Source organism: Ailuropoda melanoleuca, chromosome 2 (genome assembly GCF_002007445.2).
Source record: "Ailuropoda melanoleuca isolate Jingjing chromosome 2, ASM200744v2, whole genome shotgun sequence".
Lineage (NCBI taxonomy): Eukaryota > Metazoa > Chordata > Mammalia > Carnivora > Ursidae > Ailuropoda > Ailuropoda melanoleuca.
The window spans coordinates 161730201-161752715 of NC_048219.1; the positions used below are offsets into that span (position 1 = coordinate 161730201).

The 22515-nt window shown below is 36.5% G+C and overlaps 1 protein-coding gene across 5 annotated transcripts in view; it reads left to right on the forward strand.

Moving 5' to 3' along the window:
- Positions 1-22515, forward strand: part of CCDC150 (coiled-coil domain containing 150) — a 75085-nt gene that overhangs the window by 13468 nt on the left and 39102 nt on the right. For 4 of the 5 annotated variants that reach the window (XM_011225957.3, XM_034654886.1, XM_034654887.1 and 1 more), the window contains 8 exons: positions 2929-3045; positions 3886-4015; positions 6858-6901; positions 8212-8304; positions 11903-12010; positions 17000-17124; positions 17373-17550; positions 18083-18151. In XM_011225957.3, coding sequence (XP_011224259.1) covers positions 2929-3045; positions 3886-4015; positions 6858-6901; positions 8212-8304; positions 11903-12010; positions 17000-17124; positions 17373-17550; positions 18083-18151 — 864 coding nt within the window. The remainder of the gene's footprint in view (positions 1-2928; positions 3046-3885; positions 4016-6857; positions 6902-8211; positions 8305-11902; positions 12011-16999; positions 17125-17372; positions 17551-18082; positions 18152-22515) is intronic. The other variant, XM_019800494.2, reaches the window with a different exon arrangement.

Sequence of the window (22515 nt, forward strand, 5' to 3'; positions counted from 1 at the left end):
AGAAATTTCTTATAGTTCTGGAGATTTGAAGTCCAAGATCAAGATGTCAGCAGATTTTTTTCTCCTGAGGCTTCTCTTCTTGACCTGCGCATGGCTGCCTTCACATGGTCCTCACGTGGTCTTTGCTTTGTGCATGCACATCCCTTGTATATTTGCGTGTCCTAGTTTCCTTCTCTTATAAGGACATCATTCAGGTTGGATTAGGACCCACCCTAACAGCATCCTTATAGCTTATTACCTCTTTAAAGGCCCTATCTCCAAATACAGTCGTATTTTACTGGGGTTAGAGCTGCAACATTATATTTTTGGGGAATACAATTCAGCCCATATCAGGGGGCTGTATAAAGACAGAATAAATGTGGTATATATCTTCCTAAGAGGTAGGAAATATATATAAAATCTGGTTCTGATAAACATAAAACTGGTTGCTTTTAATAATGCTTCAGAAATAAATACCTCAGTAGTATAATTATCAAAGATTCCTCTATAAAGGTTTAAATTGTATCTCAAGGACATTATACTATACAATTTGATCCAGAGCTTAGAAAAATATAGTAAGCTACTCTGTATTACAAAGTAATTATAATCTGATACTGTAGATAGTATTAGATTATTAATACAGCCAAAAATAAAAACTATGGTTCATCCTTAAATAAAATTGTAATACTTATAATGATGAGAAAGGATGAGGAAGGAATTTCTAAACTTGAAATGAAGGAACTGAATTATTTGTTCAAATCTATTGAACTTTTTATAAGAATTAAAAATTCTAAAAAAAAAGGGCAAAAAACAAAACTAGTAAAACCTAGCAAAACTAGATAGTTAATAATCTTTCCTTTTAAAGAACTTGAAATTGACTAAAAACAAACAAAAAAACCCCCCAAAAACAGTGGCCAATGAACAATTCAAAAAATATATAATAGCTTAGAAAATATATAGAGCTAATAACCATATTAGAAAAATGTTTAATCTCATTAGTAACCAAAGAAATGAAAAGCTGTCAAGATGTGTTGTTTTTAATTTATTAGATTAGCAAAGATTTAAGAAAGCAACAATACATAGTACTGATGGGATTTATTCTAGTACTACTGATAGGCTAAAATTGGAAGGAAGATTATATACCAAATTTATCGAAAGTCTAAACGTTATTAAACCTTTAACCTAGCGATTCCTCTTGTAGGAATCTATCATAAGAAAATAGAAATGCAAAGAAAGATTTATTCACAGGCATGTTCAGCAGAACAATATTTAGAATAGTGAAAAACTGGAAAAACCTCAATGTTTGTTATTAGAGGTATGATTAAAAATAGAACATTTGCAAAATGGGCTTTCGTGTAACAGTTTCATGCCAACACACTTCATGTCTTTCAACTTTTTAAAAAGTTTTTAAATATAATATATATCATCCATAGAGAAAACACATGTAAAATATGTATGTACAATTAAGGAAAAGAGCTATAAGGTGTCCTCTTATGTCATCTTCACTGGGGCTTAAAAACAATTTCTTTCAAGTTAACATCACTGCATAAAAGGGATAGGATCCTGCAATTCCCATTTAAGTTTGGAAGGATCTCTTTACCTCATGGGAAAAGAGATTCTTTTTTAAATCTTTATGTAACTCATCGTCCTTTCTTGAGAGAAACAAGGTTAGTGTACCCAAATTTTTTTTTTTTAAAGATTTTATTTATTCGACAGAGATAGAGACAGCCAGCGAGAGAGGGAACACAAGCAGGGGAGTAGGAGAGGAAGAAGCAGGCTCATAGCGAAAGAGCCTGATGCGGAGCTCGATCCCATAACGCCGGGATCACGCCCTGAGCCGAAGGCAGATGCTTAACCGCTGTGCCACCCAGGCGCCCCTAGTGTACCCCAATTCTTGAGTGGTAGTTTCATCCACTACTTAACAGTTACTTCATTATTTCTTTAGACCTTCAAAACAGAATTGGAACAGCTTTCAAAGGTTTGTTTATAATCCTATGGGATAAAAATATTTTTTAAAAAATAGGGAGATGAAGTAATCAAAGAAAAATAGAAGTTAAAAATGAAAGAAAATACAGAAAGTACATATATACTAAGGTGTGATATTACTGTTTTTCAACCTTCTTTTTGACAAGTCTATTGTGAGACATCCATTTTTTTACTGGAACACCGTACATAAATAACATACACAAACATTTCATGAAGTATTACTTACCCTTATTACATGCTGTGTGCTCTGATATTTTTCCCTTTTTCTTTTTTTTTAATAATATTTTTTATTATATTATGTTAGTCACCATACAGTACATCCCCGGCTTCCGATGTAAAGTTCGATGATTCATTAGTTGCGTATAACACCCAGTGCACCATGCAATACGTGCCCTCCTTTACTACCCATCACCAGCCTGTCCCATTCCCCCACCCCCCTCCCCTCTGAGGCCCCCAGTTTGTTTCTCATAGTCCATAGTCTCTCATGCTTCATACCCCCTTCTAATCACCCCCCCTTTCTTTATCCCTTTCTTCCCCTACTGATCTTCCTAGTTCTTATGTTCCATAGATGAGAGAAACCATATGATAATTGTCTTTCTCTGCTTGACTTATTTCACTTAGCATTATCTCCTCCAGTGCCGTCCATGAATTAACTTAGCCAGAGACGTAAAGGATCTTTATTTTTTTTTCCCCCTTTTTAAAGTGCTGATTGCAACTTACTAACGTGTCTTGACCCACAGTTTTGGAAAAAAGACTTACACAATGGCAACAGATTTGACTCTTCGTTTCTTAGTAGTTTATCCCACAGGGGGAAACACAAGCTTGTTTCTGAGTAGTCATTAATGAATGAAGAATGTTTGGGAGTGAGATGGCATGTCTGGTAAACTTTTCATGCTGAGTTTGATCTTTGGCAAACTGCTGTGGTGTTCCCTTGGTCTTGCCTAACTGCAACTTGTTCTGTAGCTAAGGAAACAACTGTCTCAGGAGAAGCACCTAAGGGAATCTCTTGAGAAATCTGCATCCGCCATGCTATTCAAAATACAAGAAATGGAATCAACAGTGGAGGTGGAACGGAAACAGGTAGATCTTTCTCTCCTTATGTCAAGGAAGTGAAACCAAAAGAGAAAGCTGATATTTTACCTATAAGTCTTAAGTTTTGCTAATTTTCTCTAGATTTATTAAATTTTTGCCTGTATTATTATTTGAAATACCTACATGTAATTTAGACAGTTCAGTTCTAAGTATTCAAGGTAATTAGTTCCAAATTCTAATACCTATGTTTGGATTACATAATCTTTATTTTAACCAATGGCTGTCCTTTATAATAAAATTATAAAAAAGATACTACTTAAGGAATTTATGTTTTTGTTTTGTTTTTTAAAGATATTATTTATTTATTTGACAGAGAGAGAACACAAAGAGGAGCAGCAGGCAGAGGGAGAGGGAGAAGCAGGCTCCATCTGAGTAAGGGGCCCGATGTAGGGCTCGTCCTGGGATCACAACCTGAGCCAAAGGCAGACACTTAACCAACTGAGCCACCTAGGCACCCCTACTTAAGGAATTTATAAATGATCCTTTATTGCTATAACTTGTGCTACCAATATGGTAGCTACTAGCCACATACAGCTCTTTAAATTTAAAGTAGTTTAAATTTAAAAAAATTCAATTCCTCACACACTCTGGCCACTCTTCAAGTGCTCAACAGTTACTTGTGACTGGTGCGTGTTGTGTTGGAGAGTGCACAGAAAGTTCTGTGGGAAGGTCCCACTGTAAAACACTGCACCCTGCTGAGATCTTTAACATAGAAACTCCCCTTCTTCCTCCAATGATGTTAAGATGGGAAATCTGCCTTACACGTGTGCTCTAAGGTAGTTTGGTAGAAATCTTTACCTTACAGAAAGTTTTTCTTACACATTTCAGGTGCAGATTTTACAGCAAAACTGCGTTGCCCTACGCAGCTCTATACAGACCACACAGGAACTACTGGCGCAGGAGCAACAGAAAAAAGGAGAGTTGGAGACTTCTATATCACAGCTCAAGTCTGATCTAAGTATGAAAATAGATGCTAGAAATTACATTTCTGTTAGTTTTTTTGAGATTTCATGCAAAAACTCTTAAGATCCAAAATTCTTGAAGAGGCCATTGTTACTGAGATTTACCACAGGACCGAATGTGAAAAACTGATTGCCTTTTTGTCTGTGGCACTGAAAAAAAAAGTTGGTAATAAAATAGAATTTGATCCTCTTAACTGTAAACTATTCTGTATTTAAATTCTTTCTCAGGTTTATTTAAGTGTGGACTTGGGAACATTGGGTTTCTAGAAATCTAGATGGACTATTGGATAAAAGGACATTAATAAGGAAATAAGGCCTTTAATAATTGCTAACCTGATTCTAGCCACTTATCATGTCAGACTCTCCATTTTTCAGGTTGTCGGTCTATTGACCTGTATTTGTAGCAATGGATGGTTGTAAGTTACCTTAGAGCTTAATGTCCTCATTTTGCAGAGGAGTAAACAGAGTCCTTACAGGTGATTGAGCTAGGACATGGATGAGTCTAGTCGTGATCCCACGTTGTTCAGTCGTGGTTCTTCCAACCCATCAGCCCTTGTCGTGTTTACTGTTGGTAATATACAGTTGTAAAGCAGTTTTCAGACACTATCAAATATAGGGATCACAGTGCAGTGCTTCACATGAGTAACACCTCATGGTTTACCTAGAGCTTTCACATAAACCATCTCATGTAACACACTAAACTACCCATAGTTCCCAAAGTTAAAGCGAATAAATGGTGAAGTGAGACCTGAGCCTGTATCTTCTAACTCCCATGCTCCTGCCAGTGCGCCTTCTATGCTCTGGCTGTAGTGAGGGCAAGGAAATGAAAACTGTAAAAAGCACGGAGCAAAGAGTAATCTGTTTAGTGTTTTGTTCTATTGCTTTTAACAGAAAGTACTGTTTTTCCTTATAGTTGCTGAGTAGTGAATTATCTGTGGAGTTCTCACTGATAGTGCCCCAAGCTAATTTTCCATCTTCCTGTGATTGTGTGGCTACAAAAATAAATATATTTTATGGTGCTGCCACATTATCTCATTTGACCTTACAACCTTGTGAGAAAGATAAGAAAATATACCCCATTCTATTGAAGAATAAAAAGGTCTGTATCCAAGGACCCACGACAAATAGGATAGCTGGGACTAAAACACAGATCTTTCTATTATAGTAATTTTTTTAATGTTACTTTCTCATTGGATTAATGCTTTAGTTTTGAATTTTGTAAAGAATATGTGGAAGACCATTTAAAAGATGGAAATTACACAACAATAATTAAAACTAACACGAGGAAAACGAAGCCTGTCTGAATACCAACTATATGCTTCATATTGAATAACAGACTGTTTACGTGCATGCAATTTGATTACTTTAAGGTACACACAGTAATGCTAACTAGATTAATAAAAGGAATGCCTCTAGGTATTTGCTTTAATGAATTTTAAAATGTAATTATTAGCAATAAACTTTTTTTTTTTTTTAAAGATTTTATTTATTTATTCAACAGAGATAGAGACAGCCAGTGAGAGAGGGAACAGAAGCAGGGGGAGTGGGAGAGGAAGAAGCAGGCTTATAGTGGAGGAGCCTGACGTGGGGCTCGATCCCGCAACGCCGGGATCACGCCCTGAGCTGAAGGCAGACGCTTAACCGCTGTGCCACCCAGGCGCCCCAGCAATAAACTTTTATACACACACACTAAAGTGATGAAATTGTTCTCCCAAGTAAGATAAACACTCCCCTTTCATTCTCACTTTGATTACTGGAATTTTTAAAAATCATATAATTATCTTTTTTATCCTTGACATATTTTAAATTAGCTTTTACTCTATTTGAAATGAGTCTTGGACTTATATGTTCAAAAAGTATAGTTTTTCTGACTATATCCTACATAAAATGTGAGTTTTTATGTGTTTTGTAATTTTCTGGCTTTAGAATATATAAGTGAAATAAAATTAATAAATCTTTATGAATTTTTCATGAAACCAAAATGTCACTCTCAGAAAAGTTTGCTTTGGCCTACTAGTATACAATGCCACACTGTTCCCCTGTTTCTATCTTTGGTTTTATTTTCACTGTATATACTCTCTGGGTGGTTTCAGATCTTTCTTCCCCCCACAGAAAATCATCTTTCTGAGCTCCAGATGGCATCTTACAGCCAACTAAGCATCTATATATGGATGCCTTATAGATACCTCAAAACACACAGTGAATACTTAAATATTGCAATCATTCTTACTCATTTTATCCCCTGAAACTTCGCCTTGTCCTGTATTCCCTATTTAGTTGAAGAGTCTGCCACCCACCCTGTTGCTTAAATCTGGACACTAGATCTTCTCCTTGACTCATCTATTGCCTTTACCCCACCAGCCAGCCATCAAGTCCGGACAGTTCTCCCTGCTTGTTATTTCCGGAGAGTGTTTTCCCTCTGCATCCCCATCATCCTTCCCTTAGAGCCAGCTTTCATTGTTTTGTGCTTTGGTTACTGCACAGCTACTAAACTGATTTCCTCTTCCTTATTGAGCCTCTGTTAGAGTATTCTAACAAAAAGCTTTTGGTCAGGTGCCTCTCCAGGTGAAAATCCCTCAGACGCATCAGCCTCTATGCCTGGACTAAAATATGACCTCATTTACTATAGCACGTGATTGGACTATGTTCTTGATAATTTCATGACTTAGTTTCCAGTCTATAAAAACATGGTCGAAATACTTGCATTTGCCTTATTTACACAACATACAGACTGGGGTGAAAAAGAAAGCAAGCTGCTCAGGGAGAAGATACTGTGTGATTTCAATGTCGTTATAGTAAGTTATTATTACCATAGTTATGTGGACTCTTTGTTTTTAGTTTCTAGAGATGAGCTCATTTCCAAGTTGGTTGAAGAAAATAAGGTAAGTTTTGAGGTTGTCGAGTTCAGAGATGTTCTTTCCTCTCTTCACTAAGTAATATTTCCTCACTCGTGTAGGTTTACACTTATTCTGATTCTCCTGAAGTCTTTATTAGAAGAAAGTTGCAGCGTAAATGAGTCGTACATTCAGACCTATTGTCAGCTGGGTATTAGGAAATAATTTCAGGCAGGTTATTACGGTTCGAAAAAAAGATGAATGAGCAAAAATTATGAGACGAATTTTCATCTTACCCTTATTGAAAAATAATTGTTGTAAAGTTTTTTATGAAATATAAGAAATAGTAACTACTTTTTGGTAGCAATGGTTGCACAACAATGTGAATATACTTAACGCCACTGAACTTAGCCCTTAAATATTTTTAAGTGAACTGTACACTTGGAAATGATTAAAATGGGAATTTTATGTTATTTATATTTTACCACAATAAAAAATGGGAAAAAAAAGAACTATTCCCACTTTTGTATCTTAATACATTTCTAAATCAACCTTAATGTGTAGATCCTGCTTGGAATACTTTTTCTGGGTTCTATCTCATCTTGTAGTAGGTGATGTTTAAGCCTTGAGATGCTTCTCCTGGAACAATAGAAGAGTGGTCCTCTCTCCATAGGGAGAGGACTTGCACTTTGCCCTTCCGCATTTCAATAACTACCTGTTAGGGAAAGCCTAACCCACAATTCACACCTGTCACCCCTTTGTTTGTTTGATTCTTTTTAGAGCAAAGGTGTTTTCTTTTGCTTCACACCCAGGTATTCCTTGATGAAAACATCTTCACCTACTTAAAACTTTAAAAGATCTTTGAATGTGTTTCTTTGAAATCACAAAAAATCTTAACTGCTTAGGGAAAAAATGTATATATAATATAAACGAACAAATATTCATCTCAGCAGAACTTTTCTTGACTTGAGGATGCTAGTTAAATTTTTACATTACGGTTTTAGGCAAATTCTTTCCAGTTTGAAACTCCATATGAAAACATTTTTAATAAACAGGTTTTATAATTTATTTAAAAAGAGAAGTTTGAGAGTTGAGGTAGCAAGATTTTAAAAAATTCTTTACGAGACACTTACCTATATATTTATCATTAGTACTAGAGCAGTGGGTGTTATACACAACTAATGAATCTTTGAACACTACATCAAAAACTGATGTAGTTGGCTAATTGAACATTAAAAAAAGAAAGAACTTGAACTCGTAGTAGCCAAAATACAGAATAGCTATTTTGATAGAGCTATTCGTAATAGCTCTCACATGTAAAAAAAGGAGAGAACTTATTATTATTTTTGCCCTTATAGAATGTGCAGATGTCTTTCAACAAGGAACACGAAGAAAATGCATATTTGAGGTCTGAAATAGTTTCCCTTCATGAAACATCAGAAAAAGCACAGGTAGATCTTATCATTTCTATAGTTTTTCCATGTTAATTTTGTTTAGTGAGGAACTAAGAACAAAGATTAACCCTGATTGTATTAATTCAGACCATCACCATAGGTATAATCAGCATATAATATTATATTTCAGGTGTACACCATAATGATTCAATATTTGTATACATTGCAAAATGGTCAATAATTCTAGTTAACATCCATCACCATATATGGTTACAAAAATTTTTTTTCTTGTGATGAGTGCTTTTAAGATTGACTCTCTTAACCACTTTCAAATATGCAATACAGTATAAACTATAGTCATCATGCTGTACATCCCCATAACTCATTTATTTTATAACTAAAGTTTATACTTTTTGACCCCTGTCACCACTTTCTCCCATCCCTTATACCTCCTGCCTCTGGCACCCACTGATCTGTTCTGTGTATCTGTGAACTTGGTATTGTTTATTGTTTTTTTTTAAGATTCCACATATAAGTGAGATTATATGATATTTTCTTCCTCTGGCTGACGTATTTCATTTAGCGTGCGTTCAAGGTCCATCCATGTTGTTGCAAATGGCAAGAGTAAATTTTTTTTTTGTGGCTGAGTAGTATCTATATCTATCTATATACACACACACACACACACCACATTTTCTTTATCCCTTCCTCTATCGATGGACACAGGTTATTTCCATATCTTGTCTATTGTAAATAATGCTGCAGTGAATGTAGGGTTGCAGATATCTTTTTGAGTGTTTTTGTTTTCTTCAGATGAATACCCTGAAGTGGAATTGCTGGATCATATGTAGTTCTAGTTTTAACTTTTCGAGAAACCTCGTACTGTTTTCCACAGTGGCTGTTATCAATTTATGTTCCCTTCAACAGTGTAAAGCATTCCTTTCTCTCCACATCCTCTCCAATACTTGTTATTTCTTGTCTTTTTGGTAATAACCATTCTAATAAGTGTGAGGTGATCTCTCGTTGTGGTTTTGACTTGCATTTCCCTGGTGATGAATGATGTTGAACATCTCATGTGCCTGTTGGCCAACTGTATGTCTTCTTTGAAAAATGTCTGTTCAGATCTTTCGCTCATTTTTTTAATCAGATTTTTTTAAGCTACTGAGTTGTAAAAGTTCTTTATATATTTTGGATATTTACCCCTTATTAGATATATGATATTAATGTATGTTTGCCAATATTTTCTCCCATTCAGTAGGTTGCCTTCTCATTTTTTTGATGGTTTCCTTTGCTGTGCAGCAGCTTTTTAGTTTGATATAATCCCACTTGTTTATTTTTGCTTTTGGTGTGAGACCAAGAAAATTACCTATGTTTTCTTCTAGAAGTCTTATGGTTTCAGGTCTTATGTTCAAGTCTTCAATCCATTTGAATTAATTGTTATGTATGGTACAAGATAATGGTCTCATTTCTTTCTTTTGCATGCGCCTGTCCAGTTTTCCCAATACCATTTATTGAAGAAACCATCCTTTCCCCCATCACAAAAAGCAGCCATTTTTGTGTTTACATGTTACATAATTTTGTTCAATTAAAAAATCAAGAACCAAGATTGATTCTAATTGTATAAATTCATACCATTGCCATCCAAATTTTTTTTTCATAAAATCTGTTTCATCTATGAACCATTATCACATTAACTACATTGCCCATTTCACCAAATCTCCTATGACACATAAGTATATGAGATGTACTGCTAAATCATGCACTAATTTACACTTTGCCTGTTTGCTTTATAATTTACTCATTAAATACATAGCTTTCATCTCCACCTATGAACTTCTAAGCAGTTCAGTGCCATGGCTATGCTTACACTTTCTTTGTATCTTTTATAACAAACAGCACAGTAGGAACATAATGAGTGCTTGCTGAATTTTAGAGTTATGTGTAATTATTTTCTGTGGGATGGTGGTTGCCAAATTTAGCTGATGTTGTGTGTGTGTGTGTGTGTGTGTGTGTGTGTGTGCAGGCAAGCAAGTTATTTCTCATAGGGTCAATGATAATAGTATTAATCACAAAAGAACTTTTTGTTAGTACAATTTGATTAATGTTGGAATCAATGTTGCTGTGCTCTCTTTATGATAAAATAGAAAATAAATGTGTTATTTTATAAAATAAAAATAACTACTACTCTTCCTATGGTAGTAGTAATTAAAACCCATTCTATGTTCCAGGCATAATTGTAAGCACCTTATGTTACTAACAAATTGTAATGCTTGCAATAGCACTACTATAGAAAGTTATTATTCTCAAAGATAAGGAAGTTGATATACAGAGAGGTTTAATAACATAGCTAATAAATGGCAGAGTTAAAATTTGAACTCAGGCATTCTGGTTCCAAAGAATATTAACTATTTCTTTTCAAGGATCAGAGTTCGTATCTGTCTTACCCCTAGGTATTCCTTGGTGAATAGTTTATACATCTGGTTATAATTTTAAAGTGTCCCCGAACATGTTCCTTACTTCTTTACTATATTACCACTTATGCTTTCCACAGAGTTTTTCATTTCTTTAGTTTCTTTACTTTCTTTACTTTCTTGTTATCATTTTTTTGAGTTTTTTTTTTTAAATTGATCCTATAGACTTATTTGTCCCCATCCTTGAAGAACTTGTTCATGCAAAGATAAGATCCTTGGCGTGCCTGGGTGGCTCAGTCTGTTGAGCATCCGACTCCTGATCTTAGCTCAGGTCTTGATCTCAGGGTCATGAGTTCAAGCCCTCTATTTGGCTCCACGCTGGGCATTGAGCCTACTTTAAAAAAAAAAAAAAAAAAAGATCCTTGGCAAATACACTTTGCAAAAATAACTGATAAATAAGATAAATGTTTTCCTCAGGAATAAAAATTTTGTATATCAAAAAGACAAGAGAATTGTATGATAGATTTGTTCCACAAAAGATTTTTGTTTTATTTTGGGTAATCTGTCTTGTGAAATGGTACAGTTATCTATATTTTGCTTTTATGGATACTGTAATTGGTGATGAAAGAGCTTAGACAGTCTGTATTATTAGCTAACAATTCTTTTTTTTTTTTTTAAGATTTTTTATTTATTTATTCGACAGAGATAGAGACAGCCAGCGAGAGAGGGAACACAAGCAGGGGGAGTGGGAGAGGAAGAAGCAGGCTCATAGCAGAAGAGCCTGATGCGGGGCTCGATCCCATAATGCCAGGATCACGCCCTGAGCCAAAGGCAGACGCTTAACCGCTGTGCCACCCCAGGCGCCCCATTAGCTAACAATTCTGAATGCTCATCTAATTTTGGGAATTAATTTCTGTAATATTGGCTAGGCATCTACATTGTTACGTCCATTCTGTAGATATCTTGCTCTGCCTCACCAGTGTTTAAAATTGTGAACAGGAGATCAGTAAACCGTTGAATGCTTCAGTTGCTCCATCAGATGAACAAATTTCTCCTTTTGATTTAGAATTATGTAGGGTGTTGACTCCAAATATTTGAAAGTATTACCTAATGAAATATTAGTTGGAGATAGGCTAAATAAATTAGGTTCACATACAGAGTGAAATACTATGCCATCTTTAAAAATATGGTAAGTAAAAATATTTACTGGAGAGATCTGTGATTTACTGTACATATCATCTTAGGTTTCGAATGACCAGCTGACTAGAAAGTGTTCAGAGCTGAACAGCATGCTTGAGACCGTTAATATGGAAAATGCCAGAATTATTGCTGACCATCAAGCCATTCTGCAGGTATTCATTTAATACTAGTCAATTTCTGATAGAATCACAAGAAAAGTCCTTGGCTAGGAAATTAGGAAATGTGTATGACCAAGTGGCTATATAAAATATTTTAATAGTTCCAAGAAATTTAATGAATTATTTTATTTTTTGATTAGTAGTTTTCAATTTTCATCAGAGAGGTTGTTTAGCCTTATATTCAGTCCTTTCTTAATGGTTTTTTCCTCAAATACCATTACTTTAAGAAAAGTAATTACCTGTCCCAAATACTTACCATTTCCTCAAACACCTGTGCTTTCCCATTTTGCTTATGCCATTCCCTTTACTGAGAATGGTCTTTATTTCATCTTTAGCTGTTTGAAATTCTGTTCATTCTTTAAGACTCAAATTAATCAGGAAGCTTGCTCACTCAAACCAGAGAGGATGAGTTTTCTCTGTTAACTCCTACTCCTGGGACACTAAACAGACTCTCATAATAATAGTTCACTTTTTTTGGAGCATACTTACTATATACCAAGCATTATACTAATAATTTTACATATATTACCTCCTGTAATTCTAGCAGCCAGTATGTAGAAGAATATTTTTTATCCTCATATTATAAATAAGGAAAATGAGGTTTAGAGATGTATATCAACTTGCTTGAAGTCACCTACCTAGTAAGGGGGATAAGCTGGATTGAAACCAAGGTCTGACTCCAGAGTCAATACTTTTAATGGTTACATTATGCTGCCTCTCTATTTTGCATTCTGTAGCAGTTTATATGTGTGGCTCATTTCCTGGATAACATTGTGAGCTTCCTAGAACTGGGGACGTCGTCTTATACATGTTTGCTATTTCCCATGGTGCTTACCACTGCACATAACAGATAATAAATATTTTTCATTAATTCAACAAGCATTTAGTGTTTACTCTGTGCAGGTATGATGCTAGGTCTAGATGGGATTATAGTGGTGAACAAGACAAAATCTCTACTTTCATGGACTAACAATTTAGTAGAATAATGTGACGTGTAAGTAACACTGTCACAAACATTTTAAAACTTTGGAATGTTACACAAATGGGATTTTATTTTCCAAAGGTGTGAAGGTTTGCTTTGCAACAAGTATTGTTAAGATAAAAGTGTTTTAAAATATGTTTACAGAAGTAATTGTTAATATGTACTATACTTGCAAAAGCTTTATAAGTTGTAGGTAGAAGGGATGTGTCTAAAAATGTTCTGTTTTGAGAAGTCCATAATGGTGAGCCAGAGAAAATAAATTATGCAAAACAATTACAGGCATACATTGTTTTGTGCTTTGCAGATAATTGCATTTTTTACAAGTTGAAGGGTTTGTGGCAATCCTGCATCTAGCAGGTCCGTTGGTGCCATTTGTCAACAGCAGTTGCTCATTTTATGTCTCTTTGTCACATTTTGGTACTTCTCACAGCATTTCAGACTTTTTCATTATTTTTGTTCTGGTGGTCTGTGATCAGTGATCTCTGATGTATTATTGTAATTGTTTTGAGGCACCACAAACCATGCCCATAGAAGATGGCAAACTTAATAAATGTTGTGTGTGTTCTGGCTGCTTTGACTGTCTCTGCCCCATATCTCTCCCTCTTCTCAGACCTCTTATTTCCTGAGACCCAACAATATTGAAATCAAGCCAGGTAACAATCCCAACAGTGGTCTCTAAGTGCTCAGGTAAAAGGAAGTGTTTCACATCTTTTATTATAAATCAAAAGCGAGAAATGATTAAGCTTAGTGAAGAGGACATGTCAAAAGCCAAGATAGGCCTCTTGCACCAACATTTAGCCACATTGTGAAGGCAAAGGAAAAGCTGTTGAAGGAAATTAAAAATGCAGCTCCACTGAACACATGAATGAAAAAGCACAACAGCCTTACTGCTGATATGGAGAAAGCTTTAGTGGTCTGGATAGAAGATCAATCCATCTACAACATTCCCTTAAACCAAAGCCTAATCCAGAGCAAGACCCCCACTCTCTTTAATTCCATGAAGGCTGAGAGAGGTGAGGAAGCTGCAGAAGAAAAGTTGGAAGCTAGCAGGGCAGTTGATGAGGTTTACCGTCTCCATAACACTAAAGTGCAAGGTGAAGCAGTGCTGATGTAAAAGCTGCAGCAAGTTCTCCAGAAGATCTAGAAGATAATTAATGAAGGTGGCTACAGTAAACAACGGATGCCATTGGAAGATGCCATTTAGAATTTTCATAGCTAGAGAGGAGAAGTCAATCAATGCCTGGCTTCAAAACAGGCCCTTTCTTTTTTTTTTTTTTTTCCCCTCCCACACAATGTAAGGGAAACTATTGAAGCTGCAGGGCCATGGGGCTAGGGCAGGAGGCTGCCCTGTGGGCGAAAGAAAAGCTGATGGAAGGGCCTTGGTTGACCATCCTCTTGGGGCACAGGTTGTTGGTGTGGCTGTGCTTCTGGCAGCAGTTGACAGTGCGGGGCTGTGGGCAGGTGTAACACTTGGAGCAGGTAATCTCGTCACAGTTGTATTTCTGGGTCAACTAGAAGAGGGAAGGCTCGATGCGATGATGCAGCCCCCAACAGACAAAACACCCAGTACAGGGTGAACTCTTTCTGGATATTGTAGTCTCGGAGAGTGCAGCCATCCTCTAGCCTGCAAAAATCAGATACTGCTGGTCGCTGGTTGGGGGATGCCCTCCTTGTCTTGGATTTTGGCTTTGATGGGTTTTGGTTGTTGTTGTTGTTTTTAAGAGAGAGCAGGGGAGGGGCAGAGGGAGAGAGAATTTTTTTTAAGATTTTGTTTGAGAGAGAGACTGAGCAAGAGAGAGCAAGAGTGAGAGGAGGGAGAAGCAGACCCCTGCTGAGCAGGGAGCCCAATGTGGGGCCCCATCCTGTGACTCTAGGATCATGACCTGAGCTAAAGGCAGATGCTTAACAAACTGAGCCACCCAGGTGTCCCAGAGAGAGAAAATCTAAAGCAGGCTCCACACTCAGCACAGAGTCCTGATACGAGGCTCAATCTCATGACCCTGAGGTCATGACTTGAGTTGAAATCAAGAATCAGACACTTACCCAACTGAGCCACCAAGGTCCCCCCTTGGCTTTGACATTCTAAATGGTATCACTGGACACAGTCTACAGGGTCAGAGTGAGGGTCAGGGTCTTCACAAAAATCTTCATCTCTGCATCTGCTGCTTGGCCAACTCGTTGAAGAGAAAGAGCCAAGCTGACTCTTTGGGGCTAATGCAGCTGGTGACTTTAAGTTGAAGCCAGTGTTCTTTGACCATTTCGTAATCCTAAGACCCTTAAGAATTATGCTAAATCTACTCTGCCTGTGCTCTATAAATGAAACAGTAAAGCCTGGATGACAGCACATCTGGTTACAACATGATTTACTGAAAATTTTAAGCCCACTGTTGAGACCTATTGCTCAGAAAAAAGATTCCTTTCAAAATCTTACTACTCATTGACCTCACACTTGGTCACCCAAGAGTTCTGACCAATGGACAAGATCAGTGTTTTCATGCCTGCTAATGCCACATCTATTCTTTAATCCATGAACCAAGGAGTAATTTCTGTTTTCAAGTCTTATTAAAGAAATCTATTTCCCAAAGCTATAGCTGCCACAGATAGTGATTACTCGGATGGATCTGGGCGAAGGAAGTTGAAAACCTTTGGAAAGGATTCACCATTCTAGGTGCCATTAAGAACATTCATGAATCATGGTAAGAGGCCAAAACATCAACACTCACAGGAATTTTGAAGAAATGGATTTCAACCCTCATTGATGCCCTTGTGGGGTTCAAGACTTCAGTGGAGGAAGTACCTGCAGATATAGTAGAAATAATAAGAGAACTAGAATTAGAAGAGCTTGAAGATGTGACTGAATTGGTACAATCTCATGATAAAATCTGAATGAATGAGGAGTTGCTTTTTATGGATGAGTAAAGAAAGTGGTTTCTTAACCTACTCCTGGTGAAGATGCTGCAATTGTTGAAATGACAACAAAGCATTTAGAATATTATATAAGCTTAGTTGCTAAAGCAGCAGCAGGGTTTGAGAGGATTGACTCCCATTTTGAAGGAAGTTCTACTGTGGGTAAAATGCTGTCCAAACAGCATCACATGCTCCAGAGAAATAGCTCTGAACGGGAGAGTCGATCAATGTGGCAAACTTCACTGTTGTCTTATTTTAATAAACTGCCACAACTACCCTAACCTTCAGCAACCACCACCCTGATAAGTCAGCAGCCATCAACACCAAGGCAAGACCCTCCACCAGCAAGAAGATTATGACTCACTGCGAGCTCAGATGATGGTTAGCATTTTTTAGCAATAAAGTATTTTTAAATTATGTACACTGTTTTCGAAGACAATGCTACTACACACTTAATAGACTATAACTTGTATATGCAATGAGAAACAAAAAAGTATTTGGCTAGCTTTATTGTACTATTCACTTTATTGTGGTGGTCTGGAAGTGAACCTGCAATATCTTCTAGGTATTTCAATAGAATATTTCTTCTGTAACAGTATCTGAGTGCAATTTCAAATATTTTCAAAAGATTTCACACCAAATTATTAACATGATTGCCCCTGGAGGGTGGGATTATTTAAAAGGAGGGAGGGAAGTATAAGTGAAGAGATCTTTTCACTTTTCATGGATTGATGTTTCTTTTAAAATAAAGTATGTATCATATTGAAATTTTGAAGTACCAAGATATTCCTAGTAGAATTTTATAGTAAAAATATGTTCATGTTAAGAGTTTTATAAATTTTGCAGCAGGCTGGGTAAGTAATGCATCTTCATTGTTGGCTGATAGAGCTGTAAAATGATAGAATTGTGGTCAAGTCAGAGTGGGGACAAAGAGAAAGCTGAACATTTAAATAAATTCTTTAAAAAGAGGTTTTATTTATATAAAAATTTGCCTTTCATAAGCTAATTCAGTATCTTTGATCAGTTATTTTCAATGGCACCCTATTAAATGGCTTTCTGGCATCTCGGTTTTTAATATTACTTCCAAAACTCAGGTAGAGCAGAAAATGATGACACAGACATTTCAAGAACAAAACTTACTCCTGGATGCAGCCCATGCCAGTATCACTACTGAGCTACAGACTGTTCAGAATGAAAAAATCCAGCTCCAGGCACATCTGTAAGTAAATTATAGGCGACTTCTTCTGTATCTTTTGTTCTTGCATTTGTATTTCTTATCCTTAATGGAAGCATTTAATTCTGCATTTCTTGGGCCAGACACAAAGATAAAATAAAGACTTTGCCCTCAAGGAACTAGTTTTGTTAGAACATTTTGGTAACTGCTCTCGGCCAGTATGTTCTCAGAGAACATGAGTCTATTAAAGAACTCTCATTTAGCGCTCATGTCTCCTTGTTCTCCTCTTACAGGGACCATTTGATCCTTGAGCATAATCACTGTATCCAGAAAGCACAGGACGCTGAGAAGAGGACAGCCTTGCAGAAAGAGCTGCTAGAATCAACTGTTGCAAGATTGCGAGGTGAATTGGAGGCATCAATCCAAGAGAAGAAGTCTCTGCTAGAGGAGAAAGAAAGACTTCAGGAAGAGGTAGGTAGAAGCAGACTTAGGTGACCTCCTGGTTGTGATCTTGTTTTAAAACTACTTAAAGTGCAAAAGATAAGAGGTACAGCCCAGAGGCAGTTTCTCTGAGTTGCCCAGTAAAGAAATCTTTAGGCGGCTAATCTCCGGGCTTTTAGCATGTGAAGTAGACCGTGCCAAACAGAGTACCCTTCTCCAGCATTAACTAAGAGCTCACACATCCTCATGATAGCCAAGGGGTCAGATTTAAAAAGCTGATTTCCCCTGAAGGCGTGGGGCAATGGAAGTTAAGGGGGAACAGCTCTGTCTTCCCGTTTAGGAAGGAACCAGCAGAGTCTGACATGCAGACGTGTCTTTCTAATTTCAGGGCTATTTGTGAAGTCTGCTCTGCCTCAGAGACTCCCTGAGTGGCCCCTTTTCTGAGAGGATGTACTATCTCTGCAGTGTAGGTATTAATTAACACGCAGGGCATGTCTGCTGTAGCAGAGCCTGCCCTCTGCTATCCAATTGACCCATTTCTTTTTTTCCCCTCCTTGGGCAGGTTAATAAAACAGAGAAAGAAATAGCGCAAGAAAAATGCAATTTGGAAAAGGAATTAGCTAAAAACAAGGTATTCCACGTTTTATTTGTTGATATTTCACTGTATTTCCTTCTGTATCTTACTGAGGAGGTGGGTTATTTTGTTGAATACAAAGATGTGGGAGGCTAAGAAGCCACTGAGCGGGATGCAGCGCAGAGCACTCTGGTCACTGCAGCACAGGGCTGCTTCTGGGGAGCATCCGCTGGTGGAGCATCCGCTGTTTGCCACTGTGTCATGACTGCCCCTGGCGCTGGCATTCTTGGAGTATTTTAGCCAGGAAGTCCCTTGAGAGTGAGCTGATAGGCCTGTGGAAGGCAAAGAGATCATTGCTGACAGTGCTGTTTTGTTTTATTTTGTTTTTAAAAGAGCTAACTTAGGCTTCCTAAGTACCTGTTAGCACCTGTCACTTCATCTGTAAGATACTCTTTTCTGGGTTCTAAAAAGATAAAATGGCCAGAGACACAAATACAATTCTTATCAAAATAAAACAAAAGCCAGTCTTTAAAACATTGCTGTTTGTGTTTCAAATTTTGAAGAGTGTAAAGATTATATATCACTGTCCTCCGGAAATATCTGGAGTGTTAAGGAGAATTAGCCTACCCCAGACAGTAAATTCTGCAACACATGTCAGGATAACCATCAATCCTTGATGGCTTCTGGCCCAATTAAATAGTATTCATATTACCATTACCATGTATGTGTGAACTTGTAATTTAAGAATTGGGGAAAGAAGAAAATTCTGAGCCCTAGCTCTAACACAGTTCACCACTCCAGCAGATAATCTGTGGTTTAGTGACTAAGTTTTAGTGATTTGAAAAATAGTCCAACCTAAAAATCTTTTTAAAAAGCTCACTTCGCATGGTAAGGACTTGCTGGTGTCAGTTTGTCCTCAAATTTGGAAAATTGATGGATACTATTAAATTCATGAGTGCTTTTTGCTTAAAATGTAGGGAATGTCACATGGCTAAGGCAAATGCTGTATGTCTATGATTAAAACATAGCATCATTTTGCTTGTCTGATTTTAATTGTCTGAACGTAGGCTAAGTGTAAGTTCATGGGGCTGAAAGATACTGGCTCATTAGAGGGTTCTGTTAGGCCAAATGATAATGCTTATACCATATTTTTTTGGTCTAAGGTGGTATTTTTCAAATGTGTATTCATTGTCGAGCTATGTTTTTCTGAAGTCAGGCTTATTAAGTTATACATAGTGAAATTCACCCTTTTTCTAGTGTATAGTTCTGTGAGTTTTGACCACCTACAATTATGTTACCACCACCACAATCAAAATACAGAACACTTCTATCACCTCAGGAAGGTCCCTTGTGCCTCTTTATCATAACCTCTTCCTCTGCCTCCATCCCTTGGCAACCACTGACCTGTTCTTCTGTTCCTATAGTTATGTCTTTCCCAGAATATCCTATAAATGTAATCATACAACATGCAACATTTTAAGTCTGGCTTCTTTTATTTAGCATAAGGCATTTGAAGTTCATCCAAGTTCTTGTCGTGTGTATCAGTTGTTTGTGTTCTGTTATATGGATATAGCACAATTTTTTTTTACCCATTTGCCACTTGAAGGACGTTTGAGTTGGTAAATTTTGGCAATTATGAATAAAGCCTGTATGAATGTTCACACATGAACATGAATTTTTATTTCTCTTGGCTAATTATCAGGAGTTGGAATTCTAGATCTTATGGGAAATACATATTTGACATAATAAGCTATTCAGCAGCTGGTTTCCAAAGAATCTGTACTATCTTGCCTTCCATCAATAGTATACAGAGTTCCACTTTCTCTGCATTCTCACCAGCACTTGATATTGTTAGTCCTTTTGGTCTTAGCTGTTCTAACTGGTGTATACTGGCATATCATTGTGGCTGTAATTTGCATTTCTCCAGTGATTAATAATATTGAACGTCTTTTCATCGGCTTATTGGTTATCTACCAGGTGAAGTGTCTCTTCATGTTGATTCTTATATTTAAAATTCATACTTTTTGTATATGTGCAAATATTCTAAGTACTTTACATATTTTTTCTTCCATTTTACGCCTTGTTTTCTCACATTTTTTCAAAGAGCAGAAGTTTCACATTTTGATGAAATCCAACTTGTCAGTTTTTAAATTTTTGAGTCATACCATTTGTGTCATATCTAAGAAATTTTTGTCTAACCTAAAATCACAAGATTTTCCTTTTTGTTCTCTAGAGATTTTATAGTTTTAGGTCTTACATTAGGTCAGTGATCCATTTTTAGTTAATTTTCGTATATCATGTAAGGTTCATTTTATTTTCAGATGGATTGTCTGATCTGGTACCTTTTGTTATTGAGATATAAATAATATACTATAAATTCACCTCCTTAAAATACACAATTCAGTGGTTTCTTAGTTTATTCACATGTGTGCAAACGTCACCACTATCTAATTCTAGAGCCTTTTTATCACCAAGAAGAAACCCGGCACGCATTAGCCGTCACTCCCCACTCTGGTCTGCCCCCAGCCCCTGGCAACCACTGTTCTACTTTCTGTCTCCATAGATGTGTCTGTTCCCACATTTCATATAAATAGAATAAAACAGTATGTGACCTTTTGTGTCTGGCCTCTTTACTAGGTTAATGTTTTCAAGGTTTATCCATACTGTAATATATGTCAGTATCTCATTCCTTTTTATGGCTGAATAATATATTGTGTGACTATACCACACTTCATTTAGCCATTCGTCAGTTGATAGACATTCAGGTTGTTCCCACAATTTTGGCTGTGAAGAATAATGCCATGAACGTTTGTGTACATTTTTTTTTTTGTATGTGAGGATATGTTTTCAATTCTGTAGGAGTAAAACTGGGTCATAGGATAATTCTTTATCATTTTGAGAAATTACCAAAGTGTTTTTACAAAGTAGCACCATTTTACAATCCCACCAGCAGTGCATGAAGGTTCAAATATCTCCACATCTTCACCTACATCTGTTAAAGCCTGCTTTTTAAAAAATTAATATACCCATCCAAGTGGGTATGAAGTATCTCACTGTGTTTTTTCAATTAAGGTGAAATACACATAACAGAAAATCAAACACTTTAAAGTGAACAATTCAGTGGCGTTTTGTATATTTATAATGTTGTATAACCACCAACTCTTGTAGTTACAAAACATTTTCATCACCCCAAAAGGAAACCTTGTACTCATTAAGAAATCACTCCCTGTTCCCTCCTTCCCCTAACCTCTGACAGCCACTAATCTGCATTCCATCTGTGTAGATTTACCTATTCGGGATATTTCATACAATCATACAGTATGTGATCTTTTGTGTCTGGCTTCTTAGCATAATATTTTTGAAGGTTCATCCATGTTGTTGTACATAGCAGTACTTCATTCCTTTTTACTCCCTTTTACAGCTGAGTAATAATTCACTGTTGGTGTGTATGTCTTTGTATGTGGTATATATATATACACACATCACAATTTGTTTTGTTCATCTTTTCATCTATTGATAGACATTTGCATTATTTGATGCACCTTTCAGCTATTGTGATTAGTGCTGCTATAAATGTGTGTTGTACATGTATTTGTTTGAGATACATATCTAGGAGTGGAATTGCTGGGTCATATGGTAATTTTTTTTTAACTTTCTGAGGAACCACCAGACTCTTGTCCACAGTGTTGAACCATTTCACCTTCCCACCAGCAATGTACATAGTTTCCAGTTTCTCCACATCCTCACCAACACTGTTATTTTTTTGTGTTTTAATAATAGCCATCCTAGTAGATGTGAAAGTGGTACCTTGTGGTTTTGATTTGCATCTCCCTAATGAGATGCATCTTTTTATGTGCTTATTGGCCATTTGTATATCTTCTTTGGAGAAATGTCTATTCAGATCAATAGCCCATTGTAAACTGGGTTGTGTTTTCATTGTTCAGTTGTTAACAGTTCTTTTTATATTCTAGATAGTAGACTCTACCTTATTAGATATGTGATTTAGAGATATTTTTCTCCCATTCCATGGGTTCTGTTTTTAAGTTTTTAGATTTTTCTTATGTTCAGTTTACTTTTTTTTTTGGTTGCTTGTTCTTTAGATGTCACATCTGAGAAGCTGTTGCCTAATCCAGGGTCACAAAATTAATTTTTTTATTTTAAGATTTTTATAGTTTTACATATTTAGGTCTTTGTTCCGTTTTGAGTTAATTTTATATATGGGTGGAGGTAGAGGTTCAACTTCATTATTTTGTCTGTGGTTATCCAGTTGTCCCAGCACCAATTTTTGAAAGGCTGTTCTTTCTTTTGAATAGTCTTGGCTTCCTTGTCAAAACCCAATTAACCATAGATGTATGGGTTTATTCTAGATTCTCAATTCTATTCCACAGGTCTATCTGTCTTTCCTATGACAGAACCATACA